Below are 21,053 nucleotides of genomic sequence, written 5' to 3' on the forward strand. Positions count from 1 at the left end.
AAACTGTTCTTTAAGAAAAAAAGAATTTGTCTTCCTTGATTCTAAAAGTAATACACATGTCCTAACACAGGAATACACAGACATCTTTGGCACAGGATAGATGGCCTAGAAATAGATCTAAGAGTGTGTGTGTGTGTGTATATATATATAAAAATATATATGACAGAAGACAGATTTCAAGCCAGTGTGAAAAGGACTGATTTAGCAGCAGTGCTGACATATTGGCTTTCCATCTGGCCAAAATCTTCCATGGACAAGTTGGGTAAAAAATCTAAATATATACAAGTAAAGGGACAGAAGTATTTCAAGAGAAATTAGGAGCATACTTCTGCGTGGTATATCAGGGGGCGGGGGGGGGGGGGGGGGGAGGTGACTTTAAGAAGAGATCATAAAGCCAGAAAGGAAAAGTTAATTTACTTGACAAATTGTGGAGTGAAAAAAATACTGTAAAGTCAAATGGTTAATTGATATTCTGGGGAACAATGTGTATGTGTTATTTTTTTAACAAATGTGGCAAACAAATATATTAATCTCAATACATAAATACAATCTATAAAACCTTCCATAAACTAAGAAAAAGAAAACTTAGTTTAAAAATAAGCAACAGAGAAGAACATTCAATAAAATGGAATTTCCCACACCATTACACAGACAAAAAAAGTCATTCAAACTCCAATAATTAGGAAATGCAATTCGAGACAACCAGGAACTTTTTTTCACTGCCTAGTTATCATAATTAAAGAACAGTGACACCCATGCTTGAAAGGATATGGAGGGACAGGTACTCAAGCACACTGCTTCTGAGGCTGGGAATTGCCACCATCCCTTGAAAAAGATAATCTGCTCATATGAGATCAAATAAAAACTGTATATGCCCATCAACCTGACAATCCTGCTTTTGGGAATCAGTTTATAGAAAGAGAACCATAGGCATCTAAGGACTTATATTTAGAGCTGTTTGCTACCACAATAGTACTGATCAGCTAAATCTGACCAAAACAAACAGTCCAAAAAAAGAGAAGCCCGATAAATCACTGCACGACAGGGCTCTGGAAGACACCAGTTCTTGGCTGGGAGCTGAGTCTGGGATTTTAGGGAAAACCTGGCAGAGCAGATACTGGAGCTGAGTGAGGCAGACAGCAGCAGCAGAGCAGACAAACACAGAGGTGGCCACACAGTTAAGGACCTGGCTTTGCACTCCTGGGCCCCCATCATGGTCCTGCTTCTCATGCCCCAATGGATGTGGGAGTCACCTGACCTGTTAGATCTTGGTTGCCACATGTATCAAATGGATATTACAAATCCAAAATTCCAAAATTCAAAGAGCTCTGAAGAACCAAGCCTTCCCATAACGCACTGGGCAGGAAAACCTGACCCGCTTAGTGTGAGACTACTCATGGACTTAATTTACCCAGCTTGGTGTGAATGTTTACATATTTCCCTGCAGAAATATAATGGGGTTACTTCGAAGTGCTGTGCTGGGTATTGAGAGTGTTGTGTGCTATGTGGAATAGAGACTATATTGCCTTTTGAAATGCTGAAAAATCCTGAAACCCAAAACATATCTGGCCCCAAGGGGCTCTGCTCAGAGTTCATTGATACACAGTGCTAGATGCTGGGTGTCCAGCACAGGGCTGCCCTTGCTCCATGCCTGTCAATCATTTCTACCTTGCACACTGCAAGAAATGTTCTGAGGAGGACTTTGATGTCTAGGCCTGAGGCTGGGGAACAGAAATCCACTAGTTTCCAGAGAGGGCTCCGGGCCACGTGTGTTGACTCACTTTCTCAGGACCGTATGAGCTGCCTGAACCTGGGACTGGCCCTGCTGCTATTCCGGCTTCTTTGCTCTCAAACACTGCCCTCTAGCGCCTCTGGGTCCATTTCCAGAAGCAGAGGCATCTGCTAATGTGTTGGGTATGGCACCCTGAGATCCAGGCCCATGAGCCTGGTGGGGATCTTTAATCAGGAAGCTTTAACTAAGAAAAAAATACATTTTGCCTAATATTTACAAAAGAAAAAACTATTTTTTACTTAAAAAAATCTTGCTATGGGGACTTCCACTTCTGACAAAGATGGAGTAACAGGAACTGGATTTGTTCTCTTTGCTGCAACGACCATAAAAACCAGACCAAACATGTAAAACAATGGTATTCAAGACTCTGGACAGGAAAGTGATCCCTGAGAGATGGAAAACATCAAGATGAGCTCTACAGTTGCCACAGCTTCCTGTGGTGAGTTTCCAGGGTAGGGGACAGGGATGGGGACTGAGATAGAGCCAGGAGGACCCCCTGAGCTGAGGAGGCAAAGCTGAGAGTCTAGGGAAGCCAAATAAGCCGAAATCCAAAGGATAGAATACTGGAGAGGAGAGAGCTGCAAGAAACAGCACTCTGGAGATCCACAGAGGGCCCTCCCTTGAGTGTTCAGAGAGTAGATTAGCTCATGTGGTGAGGACTTTACCCAAGGCCCAGGTGCCATAAATTGCAGGTATATATCGCCCTCTAAATTCATACATTGAAATCCTAACCCCAAATGTGATGATTTTTGGAGTGAGGCCTTGGGGAGGTGATGAGGTTGTGATGGCGGAGCCCTCATGAATGGGCTCAGTGCCCTTATAAGAGGCACAGAGAAGCTCATTCACCCCTTTCCACCATGTGAGGACACATATAGAGGGTGGGCCCTCACTAGACACCGAAGCTACCAGCACCTTGATCCTGAACTTCCTAGCTTCCATAACTGTGAGAAATAAATGTTTGTTAGTTATAAGTCCCCCAATCTATGGTATTCTCTTACAGCAGCCCAAATGGACAAAGATACCAGGGAAGGAACCACCTGGGAAGATTAGAGGGAACAGAACTTGAGCACCTGGTACTCACATAGGGCTTTGACAAAGTGCCTGTTCCCACCAGCTGAACCAGAAAAACCTCATAATTGAAGGGGCATTGGGTAGAGTACTCAGAAGGGTCTGACATCAGTTGTGGGGATAAACAGTTCTAGGATAAACACTGCACTGGCTCCACCTGAGAAATCTCAAAAGCAAAACCTAAAAGGATCAAGCTGCTTCCAAGTAACTGCATCCCCAAAACAAAGCTCAAGAATATTTATAGGCATACAAAAATAACCAGCACTCAACAAGGTAAAACTGACAAAGTCTAGCATCTGATTAAAAAAAATTACCAAACATGCAAAGAAACAGGTAAATATAACACATAATGAGGATTAAATTCATTCAATTGAAATTGACCTAGAAGTTGAAATTAGTAGACAAGAACCTTAAATGGTTATTATATTATACTCCATATGTTCAAAAAGTTACTTACAGACATGGAAGATATAAAAAGACCCAAATCAGACTTCAAGAGACAGAAAATTCAGTGTCTGAAATGAAGAATGCACTTATATGGAACCAACAGCAGGTTAGACATTGAAGAAAAAAAAGATTCATGAACTTCAAGACACAGCAACACAAATTATCCATATGAAATACAGAAAAAAAAAGAAAATAATTTCTAAAAAATGAAAAGAACATTGGTGAGCTGTGGGACAACTTCAGCCATCGTAATACATGTGTAACTGGAGGACCCTAAGGAGATAGAAAAGAAGGAACAAAAAAAGCATTTGTAGAAATAATGACAATTATTTTGTCAAATTTTCCAAATTTCATGAAAACTATAAACTTGCAGATCCAAGAAACTCAGTACTATAAATAAAGGAGCATCAAGCCATGAAAATACACGTAGGAAACTTAAATGCGTATTACTAAGTGAAAGAAGCCAATCTGTAAAGGCCACATACTGTGATTCCAACTATATGTTCTATATAGGGCAAAACTGCAGAGAGAGTTAAAAGATCAGTGGCTGCCAGATGTTGGGGACAGGGAAAAAAGAATAGATGGGGAACACCACGGATTTTTAGGGCAGTGAAACTACTGTATATGACACTATAATGCTGAACACTTGTCATTATACACTTGTCAAAACCCACAACACCTACAACAGTTAAGCGTAAGCCCTAGAGTAAACTTAAGGGCTTGAGTGACAGTGATGTGTCCATACAGGTCCCCCAATTGTATCAAATGTGCCACTCTGGTGTGGGTGTTGATAGTGGGGAAGGCTTTGGTGTGTGTGGGGATGGGCTATATGAGAACTCTGTACTTTTGCTACAAACCTAAAACTTCCCTAAAAAATAAAGCCTACTTTTAAAAAATGCTCAAACCAAAGGCAGGCAGAAAAAGAGGAAAAAAGAAAGATGGGACAAATAGAAACCAAATAGCAAGATGATAGGTTTAAAAGTAACTATATCATTAATCACATTAAAAGTACAGTTATAGTTTCGGTTTTTGCTGTGGCTGGGCTCCTAGAATTAGGGCTTTGGATTCTGGCTGCAAGAGGAGGAAGCTGGGGCCATGAGAAGGAAAATGATGAATTTTCCAAGTCAAACAGCTGGTTAGCTGGTTAAATGGCAGAGCTAGGATTAGAACTCAGGTCTTCTGCCTCCCAAGATTGTTAAAATGAGTCTTCAAAAGCAAACCCCTAGTGACTTCTTAGAGCAAATCATCAAATGGTCAGTTGTGGTAAAATTAAATTCTGGAGTGGATTAGGAGGGGTGCCGGCTTGCCTGAATGGCTATCAGGCATCCTCAAACTATAGCCCGAGGGCCACATGTGGGTGTTTTTGCCCGTTTGGTTTTCTACTTCAGAATAAGATATGTGCAGTGTGCATAGGAATTTGTTCATAGTTTTTTTAAAACTATAGTCCAGCCCTCCAAAGGTCTGAGGACAGTGAACTGGCCCCCTGTTTAAAAAGTTTGAGGACCCCTGGGCTAAATGAATGAACATAGCCCTTGGGCAGACAGAAGAATAAGTATGGAATGCATTTATCTGAAGAAACAATGTGTTGTATGTAAGTACACAGAAGACAAGGACATGAAGACACCAAGAGATATATTTTTTATAGTTAGATATATTTCCTAATCCTTTTTTCTATTTTTTGATTCTTTCATGATGTAATTTGTCCTGTTTTCATAAGAGTTGGTGAGTTTTCACTGACATGTAAGATAAATGTATAAAATTGTGGATTCAATTGTAAAGAGTTTTCACATTTAAGTTTCAGTCATTTTCTTTTACCTCTGTGTCAACATATAGAATGCTAAAATAATAAGATAAAAAATAAAAGTAGAGTTAAAAACACCTCTTTTAAAAGGCAGAGATTGTTTGCTATCTTCCGTTCTTTTATTTATTTTTTTATTAAACTTTTTGTTCTGGAAGAGTTTTAGATTTATGAAAAAAGTTGCAAAGGTAATACACAGTCTGGCCTACTTCATGCCCAATTTCCTCTAATATCATCTCACATTACCATGGTTTATTTGTCAAAACTAAGAAACTGACATTGGTGTATTAGTATTAACTCAACCCCAGACTCTATTTGGATTTCACTACTTTTTCCACTAATAGTGTTCTCGTTATGTACCAGAGTCCAAGCCAGGGCACCACACTGCATTTAGCTTCCTTTTACTCATTGTATTTAAGATGGATTTCTTCTAGAGAACATATAATTGGATCTTGCTTTTTTACCCAGCAAACAATCTCTGCCTTTTAAAAGAGGTGTTTTAAATCCACACGGAGCGGATCCCGAAAGGCCTCTTTGCTTGATAAAAACGTATCATTTTGGTAACTAAATATCATTTTCTTAATGATACGTTGTTATCAAGCAAAGAGTTCATAATAATAGAAAATGGGAAGGAAAACTGTCTCTTTAAACACTGTTCAACCACCTCCTATAACTACAGTGATCGGTCCCTGAACGGGACTAGAAGATTTTATCAGAGTCCTGCGTGGAAACAGATGGCATACAAAGTTTGAACTTGGAAGGAACTCAAAGAAACGGCTATTTACACACATGGTCCAATTCCTCAGCCTGACATCAAAGGCCTTTCGGGATCCGCTCCGTGCCCACCTTTACAGACCTATCTCTTCACTCCAGGACCCCACACCCTACTATCCCGCCGCCACCGCCGACTAACTGCTGCACCTCCCCGCCCCTGCCGACGCTCGCCTCCAGCCTCCAGGTTTGAACTCGCCGTGTCCTCCGCCAGGTGCGTCCTTCCAGGTTTGTTTACTAGGGACGCTCTTCCTTCCGGGTGTGACAATGTTTTTCACCCTTTCTTTGAGTTTATCATTCTCTCCCCTGGGCTTCCACATCACTGTGCTGTGGGTAGTCGCGCAACTCTCACCACACCAGTTTACAATTTAGGAATAATAATGGCTACCACTGACTCAGTCAAAACAAAGGTGCGTCGAATTGCTGAGCGCCGGACCACACTGCTGGGCTTGACCCCTCAGGGCCACCGTCCCCACCCGTTTTTCCGGCTTGCCTTAAAACGCCCACCGCGTAAGTGCGTAGGCGGGAGGGCGGGCTCAAGTCAAGCTGGCGGAGTCCATTGGCTGTACAGGGCCGAGGGAGGCGGAGTGAGGCCTCAGCGTGACGTAAGGACGCTAAGGACAGGACGTCGAAGCCAAAGGACGGCAAGAGACAGCCGGGCGGCCGAGCCGCGTCGTGGCCGTGTTGCTATCGCCTTGGGACGTTGCTAACGTGTCGTGGAAACAAAGGGCCCCGGTTGGTACAGGGAGCGGCGGGCGGGGATGGCATCTCCTTTCTGTCTTGCATCCCGCGAGCCCGAGGCCTTCTCGGCCGTCGTACCAACGGGCTCCGCGCGCGAGCGTCGGCAGGGTGTGGCGGGGCCGGGACAGCCACTGCGCCTGCGTACCAGGCCTGCGGGTGGGTGTGGGGCTTGCGGTGGGCACTGACGCGCGTGCGCTGTTGTCTTCCCTCTCCTCTTCCCTCCCTCGGAATTCTCTGGGTCCGTAGCGTCCCCCACGTCCCCATTGACCGGGCAGTTCCGCGGAGCTCGCGGTGTTGCCCCGGGCGACGGACGGCCTTAGCTCTCCTTCCCCGGGGCGAGGTGCGCAGGCGCGGCATGGCCTGGGCGGTGGCTCCGGGGCCTGTCGTGGGGATCCGGGCGGCCTCCTCCTCCATCTGGCGTCCTCCTTTCCCTTCCCTGGCCTTGTGGGACGGCCAGGTGCTTCCCAGATCCAAGGCCTCGAGTCTAGTTACTCTCCCCGTTTTTCAAACTCTTCCCGGAGCCTCTCTCCAGCACCCCCTCTTGACCTTACCTTTAATCTCCCTTTTTTCCCCGGGGCTCCTCCATCTGTGTCCCCACTCATGACTCCTTGCGTCCACCCACCTTCTGTGCCCTCTTTAAGGCTTCCCTAGGGCTTTTCTCAGCTCCAGACTCCTTTCAACTTCTTGTAAGGCTTTTGGGTTCTCCCAGTGGGATTTCCCCTTGAGCCCTCCCCTACTTCTCAGTTATCCCAGGAATTTAGGCTCAGTCCTTGCCAACCCTAGACAACCCTTCACTTTTCTTCGGTCATCTCCACTCCATTCTTAATTTCATAAAGATGTTTTGGGCCGGCTTAGGCATCCGCAAAGCTTTATCTCAAGACCTCCAACCAAGTGGGCCAGGTCTTCTTTCTCCCAGGCTACCCCTCCTTCTAGGATACTCTCATATAGATCTTTTTTTCTGCCCTTTGGGGACCTTTTGAAATCAGATTCAAAGCGCTAAGAACTCATTTCTTCTCATTAGGGTTCCCCTTGGGCATGCTCAACTTCCCCTTGCTTATAGGGGTAACATCCAGAGATCCCATTTTCCATCCCTTTTTCCTCTCAGAAATTTTTCTCCATTCTCCAGTGTTCTCCAGGGCCCAGCCCCTTCCTCCCTCCCTCCTCTCAATGCTCCCTGAAGGGTTTCCCTCCTTACAGAGTTCCTAGAAATCTTTCCATGCCTCTTAGCCTTAAGGGTTTGCTCAGACTTTGTTAGTCTAAGCATCCTCCTCTGCTTCCTTACATAACCCCATATTCTGGAGTTCTTTTTAGACGCTGTTCCCCTTGACTGAAGTTCCCCCACCCCACCCTCTGGATCTTCCCTGGGCCTTTCTTAAAGTTTCCCTCCTACCTTCCCTTTCCACATGTGGATTTTAGACCCTTCTCCTCTTTGGAAAGTCCTTTCAGGCTTCCCTGTTTTCATATCCTTCCTTTTCCACCTGGAGCACCTCTTCTACGAAGAGGCCAAGGGCTTTCCCTGATACTCCAGCCTTTTTAGTCCACACCGTAATTCTCTTCAGATTCTTTACCCCAGTGGCTCCTTCTGTCTCAGATTTTCCTTTTCTGCCTGGCTTCTCATGAGTCCATCTGCTTCTCTTTCCCACTTCATGACATGTTTTTAGCTTCTTCTTGAGCCTCCCTAACTCATTCTTTTTCTCATAGACAGTGAAAAAGCAGTCTGGCTCCCGAGGTCCACCCCTTATACCCCAAGGTCCAGATGGCGGCCAACGTGGGTGATCAGCGTACCACAGATTGGTTAGTGGGGCTAGAGGGACAGAGGCCAGGCAGGGAGGGAAAGAGGAAGCAAGACCTAGTGTTGTCCTCTGGGGTGGGACCTCACACCGCCTTAGGGGGAAGTGATGCAGCAGTCCCAAGGGGGAGTGGGTTGGCCAGCACAGAGGGGAGCATTTGGTTGTAATGTGGAGAGAGGCAAGTCTTCACTTTTCTGAGCTTTCATTTTTCACAGTATAGTGCTTGTTTTGCAGAATTGTGATGATTCATTCAGGCAACTGTAACTAAAAGGCAGCCCCCAAAACTGAATATGGAATCATTTGTCTCTCTGCTAATTCCTTATTTTTTCCAAAACAGTGTGATAACCTGCTGACTGTGGGTGTCAGACAGAATTCTTTGATTCATAAAAGACTTAGTCTTAATTGGTGTCAGGTCTTCTGTTCTGTGGGTGCTGGTAATTGTTTTGTATATTTGATTTTAACAACTGCTGTGTGCCATGTATTGGGATAAATACCTTAAGTGGGTGATCTCACTTATCCCTCACAGAAGCCTCTGAAGCAGAAATGGGTATGAGCATAGCATAGATTAGAAAACTTAGGCCCAGATGGGTAGTGAAAGTTAGATCTGGGATTTAAGACCTGATATTTTCCTCCAGCCATCTTGTCCGCCTGTGTGCAGTGGGGAGAACAGATTTGACTTTGTATCCCCTCTTTGCAGGTCCTCTCAATACAGCATGGTGGCTGGGGCAGGCAGAGAGAATGGCATGGAGACCCCAATGCACGAGAACCCGGAGTGGGAGAAGGCTCGCCAGGCTTTGGCCAGCATCAGCAAAGCAGGAGCTGCCGGCAGTTCCACCAAGGCCAGCAGTAATGGGCCTGTGGCCAGTGCACAAGTGAGAAGGCCATACACAGCCCGGGTACCCTGAGCTGGGGATTGCCGTGGGAAAGGCAGAACTTGGTGTCCTGTCATATCACTAGGATGGGATGCGCTGTGGGGGAACATAAAGAGATGTTTTAGGGTATCTACATCCGATGAGGGAAATATCTTATTTCCTTGAGGAGCCCATGGCAGGATGTGGTCCTGAAGAGGGAGTCCATGCCCTAGTCCCTAACGTGCCTGGGTCTGATGGTAGAGACAGTAGCTCTTTGAAGAGACATGGACCCAGTTCCATGCCTTGGCCATTAACCCCCAGTAAAGATGCCTGCCCTTTTGTGATCTATGGGGCTTGTGGACTCCTGCCGCCAATGCTGATGGCATGTGGGCCTCTGTTTCCGCAGTACGTGTCACAGGCAGAAGCTTCAGCTTTACAGCAGCAGCAGTACTACCAGTGGTATCAGCAGTACAATTACGCCTACCCCTACAGCTACTACTATCCCATGGTAAGTGCCTGGAGTGGTGGAGGAGGCAGCCAGGGTTATGGGTTAGAGATAGCAGTGACAACTGCTCAAAAATCCTGTGCTAGCTCTTCACTCACAAGGTAAATTCCAAGGTCCCTCCTGGGGCCCACTGGGGCCTACATATCTGGTTCTGGCCCCTTCTTTCCTAATGCTTATTCCACCATTGCCACAGAGACCACCTTGGTGTTTGCACATGCCAAGTCCACTCTTGCTTTGCCCTGCTGCAGCTCTTTCCTTCCCTGTAACCCCACTGCTTGGAGGTCTCTGCTCAGGTAACGCCTTCAAAGAGCCCCCGCCTGGCAGACTGCTATTTAAAGTAACATTCTTGCCCCTTAGCATGTCCCTCTGTTCCTTTGTTTGCCTTTTTTTCTTTCATAGTACTTATTGCTGGGCATGCTACATGTTCATGTCTATAACTGTTCATGCCTATAATTTGAGCACAGACTTTATCAAAGCAAGGGGTTTTGCCTTTTATTTCTTGTTTTGTCATAGTGCTTAGAAGAGTTGGCATTCAGTTAAGTATTTGTTGAAGAGAGATTTTTCTGAGAGCTAGTGTTACGTGGGATTGATAGAAATTTTTCTTTTTTTTAATACATGAGAAAATTTGGTGCATTTATACAGTGGAGAGACAAAGAGGGGTGAGGGATCAGTGGATAGTCTGCTGATGTGTGGTTCCTGAGCAGGCCAGAGAAGGGGAGACAGCAGGCATGGCACTGACCCATCCCTTCCCACACCTTTGCAGAGCATGTACCAGAGCTACGGCTCCCCCTCCCAGTACGGGATGGCCGGCTCCTATGGCTCAGCCACGCCCCAGCAGCCATCAGCACCCCAGCACCAGGGGACTCTGAACCAGGTAACACCCCAGCCCTACCCTTGTGTTTTGCCCAAACAGGGGAATGTAGTTTTTTGAGTGGGCTGAAAGTACTGAAGTGCCTGTGCTATTTAAGCTTTTTCTCTTCTGAACATCTCCACATCTGAAAATGAAGAGGGCGCAGCATAGTTTTGAACCTAGGGTGGGTTTAGAGCTTGGGCGTTGAGGAATGGTGGGAGCTTGTCTGTTTTCCCCCAGCATGTGCACCCACATGCGCACACACACAGGCTGGCTTTGCATTTAAAGTGCGGCTTGGAGGAATGGTGGAATTAGTGCACAGGAGGTGGATAGACCTGGGTTTGAATCCCAGCTTGCCCACCCCCAGTGTAATTACTTGTAAGTCACGTGACCTCTGCATATCAATCATGTCTTTAAAGTGGGAAGGATTGTAACCTCATCATAGGGTTCTTGTGAGTGTGTGTAAACACGTGTGTCTTGATAGGCTCAGACAGTAACCACTGGAGTGAGTGTGCTGTCAGGTTATGGTAACTCCAGTGATGAAGTGCTGCCAGCTACCCCTTAACAGCTGGGGCCCTGGGAAAGTTGCTTAGTGCCTCTGAGCCTGAGTCTTCTCAGTTGTGAAAAGGATCCTTAATAAAAGGACATACCTCAGAGAGTTAGGATTGAGAGTGATGACACGTGGGAAGTTCATGGCAGAGTTGAGAGCTGAGTGCTGTTGTTGTAATAATGTGATTATTTGTGCTGAGTGCCACGAGCGCCAGCACCAGAACCCTGCCTCCCATGCTCAGTGCCTGCTTCCTTTTGCAGCCTCCAGTCCCTGGCCTGGATGAGAGCATGTCCTACCAGGCTCCGCCTCAGCAGCTGCCAGCAGCCCAGCCTCCTCAGCCCTCCAACCCCCCTCATGGGGCTCATGCGCTGAACAGTGGCCCTCAGCCCGGGACAGCCCCAGCCACACAGCACAGCCAGACGGGGCCCGCCTCGGGCCAGGCCTATGGGCCGCACACCTATACTGAGCCTGCCAAGCCCAAGAAGGGCCAGCAACTGTGGAACCGCATGAAACGTAAGTTTGCAAAGTTGTGTGGAGACCTGAGGGGTTCAAGTCCTCACAGAGCTCCTAGGTGTGAGGCACAGGGTATGGTGGCCCTTGTGTCTGGGTGTTGTGATGGTCCCGCTTGGGGTGGGGCTGCTCTGGAACTGGCATGTTTGTGCTGGAGTCATTTTTTAGAACTTGGCCTCTCCCATGCAGGCCTCTCCTTGCTCCCTACTGCCCTGGAAGCTCTCATTCTGTGTTCCCTTGGGAGCCACCAGGTGTGCCCATGGAAGAGCCTAACCCTAGCTTTTTGCTGCCCTCACAGCTGCCCCTGGGACTGGAGGTCTCAAGTTCAACATCCAGAAACGGCCCTTTGCTGTCACCAACCAGAGCTTTGGTTCCAACGCAGAGGGCCAGCACAGTGGCTTCGGCCCCCAGCCCAACCCTGAGAAAGCCCAGAACCACAGGTGACGTCTGCCCCTTCACCCCATCCCAGTCCCCATGTTCTGCACCCAGTGTCTGATCCAGTCCCACTGGCAAGCTCCCCACCCTGAGCCTCAGTGTGCTCTTCTGAAAAGGGGAGAAAGACCCTCTCTTGGGAGTTGCTATGAGCAGTGAGTGAGACAGAAAGAAAAACACTTGGATTATGTCTGGCACGTGTGTCAACTGAAAGCACAGTAGTGGGGATGGTCTTTGCTTGGGTTTGGGGTCTTGCCCAGCTGATTCCCCCTGCGTCTACCCTCTACACAGCGGGCCTTCTGCCCGGGGAAACCTGTCCGGGAAGCCCGACGATTGGCCCCAGGACATGAAGGAGTATGTGGAGCGTTGCTTCACTGCCTGTGAGTCGGAGGAGGACAAGGACCGGACAGAGAAGCTGCTCAAGGAGGTGCTGCAGGCCCGGCTGCAGGATGGCTCAGCCTATACCATCGACTGGAGCCGGGAGCCTCTGCCAGGGTTAGTCTGGGACATGGTGGAGGGTGGCCCTGTGCATCAGGGCCAGGCACTGAGCTTGGAGACCAAGAGTCCTAGGTATAGGAGCTCCAAAGAGAAATGAGCCAGAAAGTTGGATCCTGGGGGAATGAAGTCTGGGTTTGGGGGACTCTAGTAGGATGGGTGGGAACCTCGGATACTGGGGAGATGTGTATTGCTTGTGGTTAAGAGCACTCTAGACACACAAAACCCTGGGTTTTCATCCCATTTCTGCACCATATTAGCTGAGTCACCTTGGGTAAGTGCCTTTCTTTTCTGAGGTGATGTGTCCCTGGGGCGGGTTGGTAGGTGAGGCGGAAGGAATGGGGTCTGCGATCTTGCTGGTGTCCAGCTGGGTTGGTGATGCCCTGTCCTGCTGTATCTTCAGGCTAACCCGGGAGCCTGTGACTGAGAGCCCCAAGAAGAAGCGGTGGGAGGCCCCTAGCAGTCTTCACCCTCCTAGGGGGGCAGGCTCGGCGACGAGGGGCGGGGGTGCCCAGTCCCAGCGAGGGACACCAGGGGCTGGGGGTGCTGGCCGAGCCCGGGGCAGCAGCTTCACCAAGTTTGGCAACCGAAATGTCTTCATGAAGGACAACAGCTCTTCCTCCAGCACAGATTCCCGTTCCCGCTCCTCCTCCAGGTCCCCGACCCGCCACTTTCGCAGAAGGTGCCAAGGCTCTGGGCTGGAGGGTGGGCTGGGTGGGTGGGTGGTGTTTCAGGCCTGACCTTCCCGTTTCTTTGTGCAGTGACTCCCACTCGGACTCTGACAGTTCCTACTCAGGGAATGAGTGTCACCCTGTGGGCCGCAGGAACCCACCTGCCAAGGGCCGAGGTGGTCGAGGGGCCCACATGGATCGGGGCCGAGGCAGGGCACAGCGTGGGAAGAGGTAAGACTGGGTGAGGGCTGGAGACACAGGCCAGGGTGGTGGTGCTGGGGGCCCTTGGGAGGAGGAGGAGAACTGGACTGGTGGACAACTGGCTGCTGAGATGCCCGCTTTACTGCCCTTTGTCCCTTCCTAGACACGATCTAGCTCCAACCAAGCGCAGCCGCAAGAAGATGGCAGCCCTGGAGTGTGAGGACCCCGAGCGTGATCTTAAGAAGCAAAAGCGGGCAGCCCGCTTCCAGCATGGACACTCCCGCCGCCTACGCCTCGAGCCCCTGGTGCTGCAGATGGGAAGCCTGGAGAGCAGCGGGGCCGACCCTGACTGGCAGGAGCTGCAGATTGTGGGCACCTGCCCTGACATCACCAAGCACTACCTGCGACTCACCTGTGCCCCTGACCCATCCACCGTGCGCCCTGTAGCAGTAAGTGCCCAGGCAGGGCAGGTCTGCTTAGGTGGTGGTGGCATGAGGCCTGTGCAACTAACCCGGGGAGGGTGGCAGAGGCGATAGAGGGAGTGCGGTGAGCCAGGGGCCTGACTGCGCGATGACCCCACCCTGACCTTCACATGCCTGGCCAGAGACATCTAGGCTGCTGAGCATTCTGAGGTGAATGAGGTGGACTGGCTTGTGCTTGGAGCCCTGCAGTCGGGAGCGTGCAGCCTTGTCAGAATCACTTGGCCTCTGAGCCGCCGTTCCCTGCTTGGGAGATAGGATAAAGCTTCCTTCTCGGCCGGAGTCTGTGGAGCAGGAGGATGATTGTGCCTCGGCATCTCGGCTGAGTTCCAAAGTAGCAGTGTGGTCACTGTTCCACTCTGGGGCGCACATACAGCAGTGTGCTTACACTGGGGACAGGTGTGGGCGTATTTACTCTCAACTTGTGTTTTAGGTATTTTTTTTTAGCTTGGGTAGGTAGTGAGTCCCTAACATGGGTTTGTTGAAACACATGTTAAAATTACCAAATTAGTGGAAATGTGGGTTTTAGCGTGTTTTTGCTTTCCTCCTGCCTGAGTTGTACCCTGAGCCTTACTTCGTTTCCCTTCCCAGGTTTTAAAGAAGTCGCTGTGCATGGTCAAGTCCCACTGGAAAGAGAAACAAGACTACGCCTTTGCATGTGAACAGATGAAGTCGATCCGGCAGGATCTGACGGTGAGGCTCACACTGGGAGGGCCTTGGTCTGGGCCAGTCCTGCCCCAGCTCCCTGTGACTCCTGTTCTCTCCCCGCTGCCCCAGGTACAAGGTGTCCGCACTGAGTTCACAGTGGAGGTGTACGAGACCCACGCCCGCATCGCCTTGGAGAAGGTAAGTGGGCCACCGTGGGCCTCCCCATCTTCCTCCCCTGTGGCCGCTCTTCTCTCTGTGGCCTTACTCTGCTCTCCTTCCTCTGTGTCCTGCCTTCCAGGGAGACCATGAAGAGTTTAACCAGTGCCAGACGCAGCTTAAGTCACTATATGCTGAGAATTTGCCCGGCAATGTGGGCGAGTTTACTGCCTACCGGATTCTCTATTTTATCTTCACTAAGAACTCAGGAGGTGAGGCACAGTCCCCCGGGTGGGGCTGCGGTGCCCTGGGTTGAGCCTTGCTGACCTGACGCCCTTTGTCTTGGGCCCTAGACATCACCACAGAGCTGGCATACCTCACCCGGGAACTGAAGGCAGACCCTTGTGTGGCCCATGCCTTGGCGCTAAGGGCGGCGTGGGCTCTGGGCAACTACCACCGCTTCTTCCGGCTCTATTGTCATGCACCCTGCATGTCTGGCTACCTCGTGGACAAGTTTGCAGACCGGGAGCGCAAGGCTGCCCTCAAGGCAATGATCAAAACGTATGTGGCGCTGAGCTCCCCCTCTGCCCTCTGCTCTTCTGGCCCTTTTGCCTCACATTGCCCCCAACACACTCCTGGCCACAGGCTGCCTCGTTCCCCATTGTTGGGGCCACCTCCCCCGTGTCCTGGCTTTCTCTCCCACCTCTTCTTTTGTTACTCAGCTCTTCTCTCTGCAGCCCCTTTTGCTTTCCTTCTCACAGCCATTCTCTGTGTTCCGGGTCCCTCCTCCGTGCCCTCCTCCTTCTCTTTCTCCTCCCACCATTCTTATCTCACTGCTCCTGCGTTCCCATCTCCACCCCGTCCTGTGCTTCTCTTCCTCCTGTTCAAGTCTGCCTGGACCCTAATTCATCTCTTGGCTCTGAGCTCTGGCCTCCCTTCCCTCCAAGGTCTCTGTCCACCTTTTACAGCTTCTCACTATGCTCTCACTCTGTAGAAACAACCTAGACAGCTTTCGGTCTAACTGGACAGGGCCCATATTCCCACTCAGCTCCTCTAAGAGTGCCAGAAACATTTAGGGAGACCCGTTGATGGGGCAGCCATGCTGCAGGTGTTGCAGAAAGGCTGTTGGACAGCTGGGCCCTGGCTTACTGAGCAGGTCCTCTGTTTACCAGACATTGGGTTGGGCTCACTGGGTGTACTGGGGGAGATGCTTGACTCATGCCTAGACCCCTTGGTTCTCAGTCCAGGGATTGAAGGGACCCCAGGGAATATCAGACAATGTCAGGAGATGTTTTTGGTTGTCACAGCAAAGGGATGGTACTGGAATATAGTGGGTAGAGGCCAGTGATGCTGCTAAGCATACTGCAGCGCCCAGGGTGGCCCCCACAGGGTAAGCTGGCCCCAAATGTCAGTGTTGCGGAGGTTGTGAAACGCCAGTCGAAGAGGTGGGTTGGTAGGCTGAGGGGTCTTGAATGCCAGGCCAGCTGGCCTCTTGATGACAGTAGTAGTCACAGGATGGTTTGGAGCTGGGGATGGGCCATGGAGGTTAGGAAACTCGTTCTGGGATCTAGTTTGGGTAAAGCCAACTTTAGGGAGAGGCTGAGCTAGGGTGGACCCCACAGGAGCAGAAGAGGACATGGGGTGGTACACATGCAGGAGGCACAGTGCACAGCACTCATCACTAGCTCAGGAAGTGACGAAGGAGGAGACAGTGAGGCCACCCAGCCCTCTGTGACTTGATAGGGCCCGAGACGGGCAGCTGTTAAGCTTCAGTGCTATACATGGTGTGTGGTTGGATGAACCAGCCTTGGCTGGTGACACGGCCCTGAGTGTCCTTTGTGGGTGAGCCCTGGTTTGTCATTGGCCTCAGTTTCAGTGCCTTCCTGCCTAGGAGGCTGGAGCCACCACTCCTTGACAAGCATCCTTCCTCAGGCCCCAGAGCTGTGTCCTTGCAGGCCAGCTCAGGCTGGGAGACGGAGCAGGCTCTCTGGTCCCAGGGTCGCACTGGCTTTGGAGCAGAACCAGCTTCTAGTACTTAGTGCCACTCACTCAGTGCCTTTATTGAGTGTGTGTAAAGGGCCTGGCAACGCGGCCTCTGTAAAAGGGTCCTGTGAGTTAATGGGAAGCTCTGGGGACAGCTGATTGCTGGCACATGTCAAGTGCGCAACCAATAGTATCTCTTCTTAATAGCAACCAAAAATTGCTGCTTTGAGTATATAGCAATGAGTGCTGGCTGGTACACCTGTGCTCAGGTTCCCAAAAGCACTCTGACCCAGGGCAGGGGAAGCAGCAAGGGCTGGGGTCCCCAGGGTGGCACCGGCAGCCCCACTGTCCTGTCCCATCCCATGTGCTTCTCCCTCCATCTGGTCACTGCCCCTCAGCCAGCGGAGGAGCCCGCTGGGCCCTTTCCCTCCCGGCCCCTGCCCTTCCTGACCCCCTGCACAGGTAAGTGAGGGTGAGGGGGGGCACAGCTGGGGACTGGGGCCACCAACCCCACCCCGGGCCCCCCCAAGCCCCTGAGGTGGGGAGGTTGGGAGAGGGTGGGGGAGCCAGCAGGTACCGTCCTGAGGAAACCCTGTGGGTACCCGAATGGGGGGCCTCGCTCCCTCCTCGTGGGGCCCTCGCCTGCCCGCCTCATCGCTTTCTCCTCTTGTCTCCGTAGCTTCCGCCCTGCGCTGCCAGTCTCCTACCTGCAGGCCGAGCTGGCCTTCGAGGGCGAGGCCGCCTGCCGGGCCTTCCTAGAGCCCCTAGGCCTGGCCTACACGGGCCCGGACAACTCCAGCATCGACTGCCGCCTCAGCCTGGCGCAGCTGTCAGCCTTCTGAGCACCCAGCGAGGATGGGGGCGGGGGGGCAGGGGCTGCAGCCCCCCAACGCCGCCTTTGCGGATTTTGTTTTTGAGCCGTGGACTTGGGTTGTAAATTAATTTGTGGGGATCAGGCTCCAGGAAGAGCCACTGTCCCTGCCCCCGTTTTCCCACCGGGGAATCTGTACAGAGATTTTTTCTACATTTTTATTTTTTGCCTCAGAGGGATGGGATTCGGGGAGGAGGGAGTGGGACAGCAGAGGGTTGGGGGCATGGTCTGTAGGCTTGTCTGTCCACCCTTCACCTCCACTAATGCTGTCTCAGTGTTTTTTCTCTCTCTCTTTCGAGCTTGTACTCCGGTACCCGACCCGGCGCCCTGGCCTATCCCATGCCAGGGGGGCCAGTGGAAAGAAGACAGGCTGTCCAGCCCGGGCCCGCCTGCGGCGGGGGCAACCAGCCACCCAGCCCACCGCCTGCTGTCTCATCTGCCTCATCACAGACTCTTGTTGCCCAGCCCTCTGGGGCCTCAGTGTTTGGGGTGAGGGGAGCTGCTTAGAGACTATGCCCCACCCTCGGCCCCCCACCCCAGAAACGCCAATGCCAGCACCACCACCACAGATCCACCACCACGGCGCACTGAGGACTCCGGAGGCCATCGCGGGACCTCGCCGGCCGGGCCGCCTCGTCTCAAGTTGTATTAAGTTGTCTCCGTGTCCCCTCCTCCCTCTACCCCCAATGTTTCTTCTGGTTTTTTTTTCTCCTTTCCCTCCCTCCCTCTTCCTGCTTCCCATCCCCCCCTTGGTTCAGCACAGGTAAAATGGTTACCCCTCCCTCCCCGCCTTCATGGATCACCAGCTCACGTCATGTTTCCTTCTCTTTTCTTTTTGTGTGTGTTTATTTAAGTTATTTTTCTTCTTCCTTCCCCTTTTCTTTTTGGTCCTCCCTCCCTCTTCTGCCATGTAACTGGAGGATGTGCTATGAGTTTGCAAACAGCTGGACTGTCAGGCTGCTTTTTTTCCAGATGTTCCTCCTCTGCCTCCCCTTCCCCTCCTCTCCTCTCCCCTTTCCTTCCTTCATTCTTTCCTTGGAGCACTGAGCACCATTTGGAAGCTTGAGAGAAACCAAAATTAAAGAGAGAGAGAGAGAGAGAAAGCACTTCCTTCTGACTTGTCCTTCCTGTTTGGACTGTCTTTCCTCCTTGGGGTGTTTGGATCCAATTTGGCTCCTTCAGGTCTGGGAATGTCACTCCAGGGGAATCTCAGCCAGCAGCCTGTAGGTACTTCCTGTCCTCCCCATAGGGCACAGCCAGGTTCTCCTTAGGGGCTGGCTCCCCACTTCCTGACTCAGGCTTAACCCAGGCTTGGGGAAGTAGACTTGGGAACCATGGGCACCTTGGCCAGTGTGAGGTGGTGCCACTCCCTGGGGACTGTAGCACACTTAGCCCCTTGGTCTCCAGCCTCTGGCTCAGCACTTGTGCCATGCTTTCCAGTGTGGGAGAGGGTGGGGGCACAAAGCACATGGCCGCCCAGGAGTACCTGGCCCCTGAACCTCAGCTGGGGGCTGCTTGAAGCTCTGGGACCCAAGGGCCTGTCTCAAAGCCCCAAAGGTGGCTGCTGCCTCCCCAGGGCCCGAGAGCTGCAGCAGGGCCAGTGTCAGGTGCAGGGCCTGTGTGGGCACCAGCAACAGCACAGGATAGAGCGACAGTGGACCAAGTGTTGCTAGGCATGGCAGTTTCTGCCTGTCGCCCAGGATAGGTCACTATGAGGGTCATAAAATGTGTGGGGTGAGGTTTGCAAGAGTACACAGCCTTAGCCAGAATGGCCCTTTCTTCATCTTTGGGTCAGGCCCCAGGACCCGGCTCTGCCAGCATTCTGCCCTGGGGCCACAGGGACCTGTGCTGCCCTGGCCAGCAGCTGGCTGGTCCTGGCGTCTACTGTTGGCTTCAGTGTCTTCTCACTCTGTTCTGTGAGGTGCCCTCTTGGGTCTAGTGTTCCCATATCAGCGCCCTCTCCTTGGCTGCCTCCATCTCCGAGATTTCAGACCGGCTTTCTGCTCCCTCCTGGAAGGGCAACACTGGTCGGCCGCCTGTTTGGGCCCTGCCCAGGTCCTCTCTACACCCCAACTCCATGGTTCTCGTCACCATTGTATGTGTCCTCTCCCCTGCACCCATCCCTGCTGCCCAGCGCATCCAGCATGGCAGGCACGAGCCCAGCTGCCAAGCTCGAGCCAAAGACCTGGGGTTGGTGGGGGCGGAAGCGGCGCACGCGGTGCTGCTGTTGGGCCTGGGCGGGCACCGGTGCTCGGGCTGCCTGTCTTAGATTGAGCGCCGACAGGCTCTTCGCGCATGCCTGAGAGGTCGGCGGGTCCTCCCCTATTCGCTGGATGGCGGTCACAGCCTTGGCCTGCGTCCCGGCGCGATGGCGCCGGCGCCCTGGGATGAGTTGGCGGCAGTGGGCGCTGAAGTGGCTGCGGCCCTCCAGGAGGAAGCAGCAGGCCGGCGGGGACGCGGGCACCGCAGCTGGGGACTCTAGCGCTCTCTGGCCGCCGCCAAGGGTGCGGGGGTGGGGGGTGGTGGGGGGGGGACAACTGGCGCGCTCACCACGCAAACCAGGCCGCCCGCGCGCCGATGGCAGCCCTGCCTGGACAGCGTCTTAACCCGACTGTGGTGTCAGCGACCCGCGATCCCGCCACCACCCCCACTTTCCACCCTCGAGGTCCACGCCCGGGGCACTCGCTCGGGAGGACTCTGGCCCTGCCGTCTCCCGTTGATAGCCGGTTGCCTCCGCCCGGGACCTCCCGCGCCCGGAAACCACGCTCAGTCCCTGGAGAGGCCATCTTGGTCTTGGTCCGGGTGAGCTCTAGGGAGCCCGATCCCGCCCCCAGCCCAAGTGATTCACTTGTGCCCCGCCCAGCCCGGTGACTTTCACGCATGTCCCGCCCCTCGCCAAGTAATTTGCGTGTGCCCCGCCCCATTTCAATTTATTTGCATGTGCCCCGCCCCTTGGGCCATTATAATCTGGCCCCATGCCCAGCCCAAGTGATTTACTGGTGCCGCAGTCTCTGGGACCTCAGAGCTGCCGTCCCCCTGCAACCGGCCGGTAGCAGTACCAGTCGCTGTTAGGCTCGGGGCTGCACAGCAAGAGGTGAGCAGCGGGCAAGTGCCTGGAGCTTCATCTGCATTCACAACAGTTCCCCATTGCTTGAATCACCCCCGCCGTTGTCTTCCATGAAACCGGTCCCTGCTGCCAAAACGGTTGGGGACCGCTGCAGAGAACTTGGCTTCGACCTGGGTCCAAATGATTTGCACGTGCGGCCTCGCCCCTCTGGGATCTTGGAGAACCAGGACATTCATGGGCTCAGACCTAACTTTGTAGCCCAGACTTAGGACAATGCCACCACCCTGCTGCCGATGCACCTCAGGAAACAGAGGCCCTCCCCCAAGGGGATCACGCCCTTGCAGGCTTTGAAAGGGTTCCCAGCCATTGCCCTCTGT

The 21,053-nt window shown here is 52.1% G+C and overlaps 2 protein-coding genes and 1 pseudogene across 6 annotated transcripts; 2 read left to right on the forward strand and 1 right to left on the reverse strand.

The window, feature by feature from the left end:
- The first annotated feature begins 6,469 nt into the window (after positions 1-6,469).
- LENG8 (leukocyte receptor cluster member 8) lies at positions 6,470-18,715 on the forward strand. 5 transcript variants are annotated; one of them, XM_012775486.3, is made up of 16 exons: positions 6,470-6,611; positions 8,319-8,411; positions 9,105-9,279; positions 9,665-9,766; positions 10,527-10,637; positions 11,424-11,676; positions 11,972-12,113; positions 12,397-12,600; positions 13,004-13,282; positions 13,362-13,502; positions 13,636-13,921; positions 14,543-14,644; positions 14,729-14,797; positions 14,898-15,027; positions 15,109-15,316; positions 17,418-18,715. In XM_012775486.3, exons 2-16 carry the CDS (start codon positions 8,374-8,376, stop codon positions 17,578-17,580), a joined length of 2,403 nt encoding a protein of 800 aa, XP_012630940.1. In that variant the 5' UTR covers positions 6,470-6,611; positions 8,319-8,373; the 3' UTR covers positions 17,581-18,715. The 5 variants fall into 5 exon arrangements, with proteins under 5 accessions (XP_012630940.1, XP_075855105.1, XP_012630935.2 ...); XM_075998990.1 differs by lacking the exon at positions 10,527-10,637; XM_012775481.3 differs by lacking the exon at positions 17,418-18,715 and having other exon boundaries at positions 15,109-17,348.
- On the forward strand, positions 17,788-18,715 carry LOC142865749 (uncharacterized; annotated as a pseudogene).
- Positions 18,716-18,770: 55 nt separating this feature from the next.
- Positions 18,771-20,491, reverse strand: LENG9 (leukocyte receptor cluster member 9). Its single transcript, XM_020283519.2, is given in 10 exon segments — positions 18,771-18,948; positions 18,951-18,974; positions 18,977-19,064; positions 19,066-19,144; positions 19,146-19,244; positions 19,246-19,425; positions 19,427-19,595; positions 19,855-20,001; positions 20,004-20,195; positions 20,341-20,491. Coding segments are annotated over 10 exon segments (1,275 nt in total). The 3' UTR covers positions 18,771-18,802.
- Between the last annotated feature and the right edge of the window lie 562 nt (positions 20,492-21,053).

The sequence above is a fragment of the Microcebus murinus genome, chromosome 32, assembly GCF_040939455.1.
Source record: "Microcebus murinus isolate Inina chromosome 32, M.murinus_Inina_mat1.0, whole genome shotgun sequence".
Lineage (NCBI taxonomy): Eukaryota > Metazoa > Chordata > Mammalia > Primates > Cheirogaleidae > Microcebus > Microcebus murinus.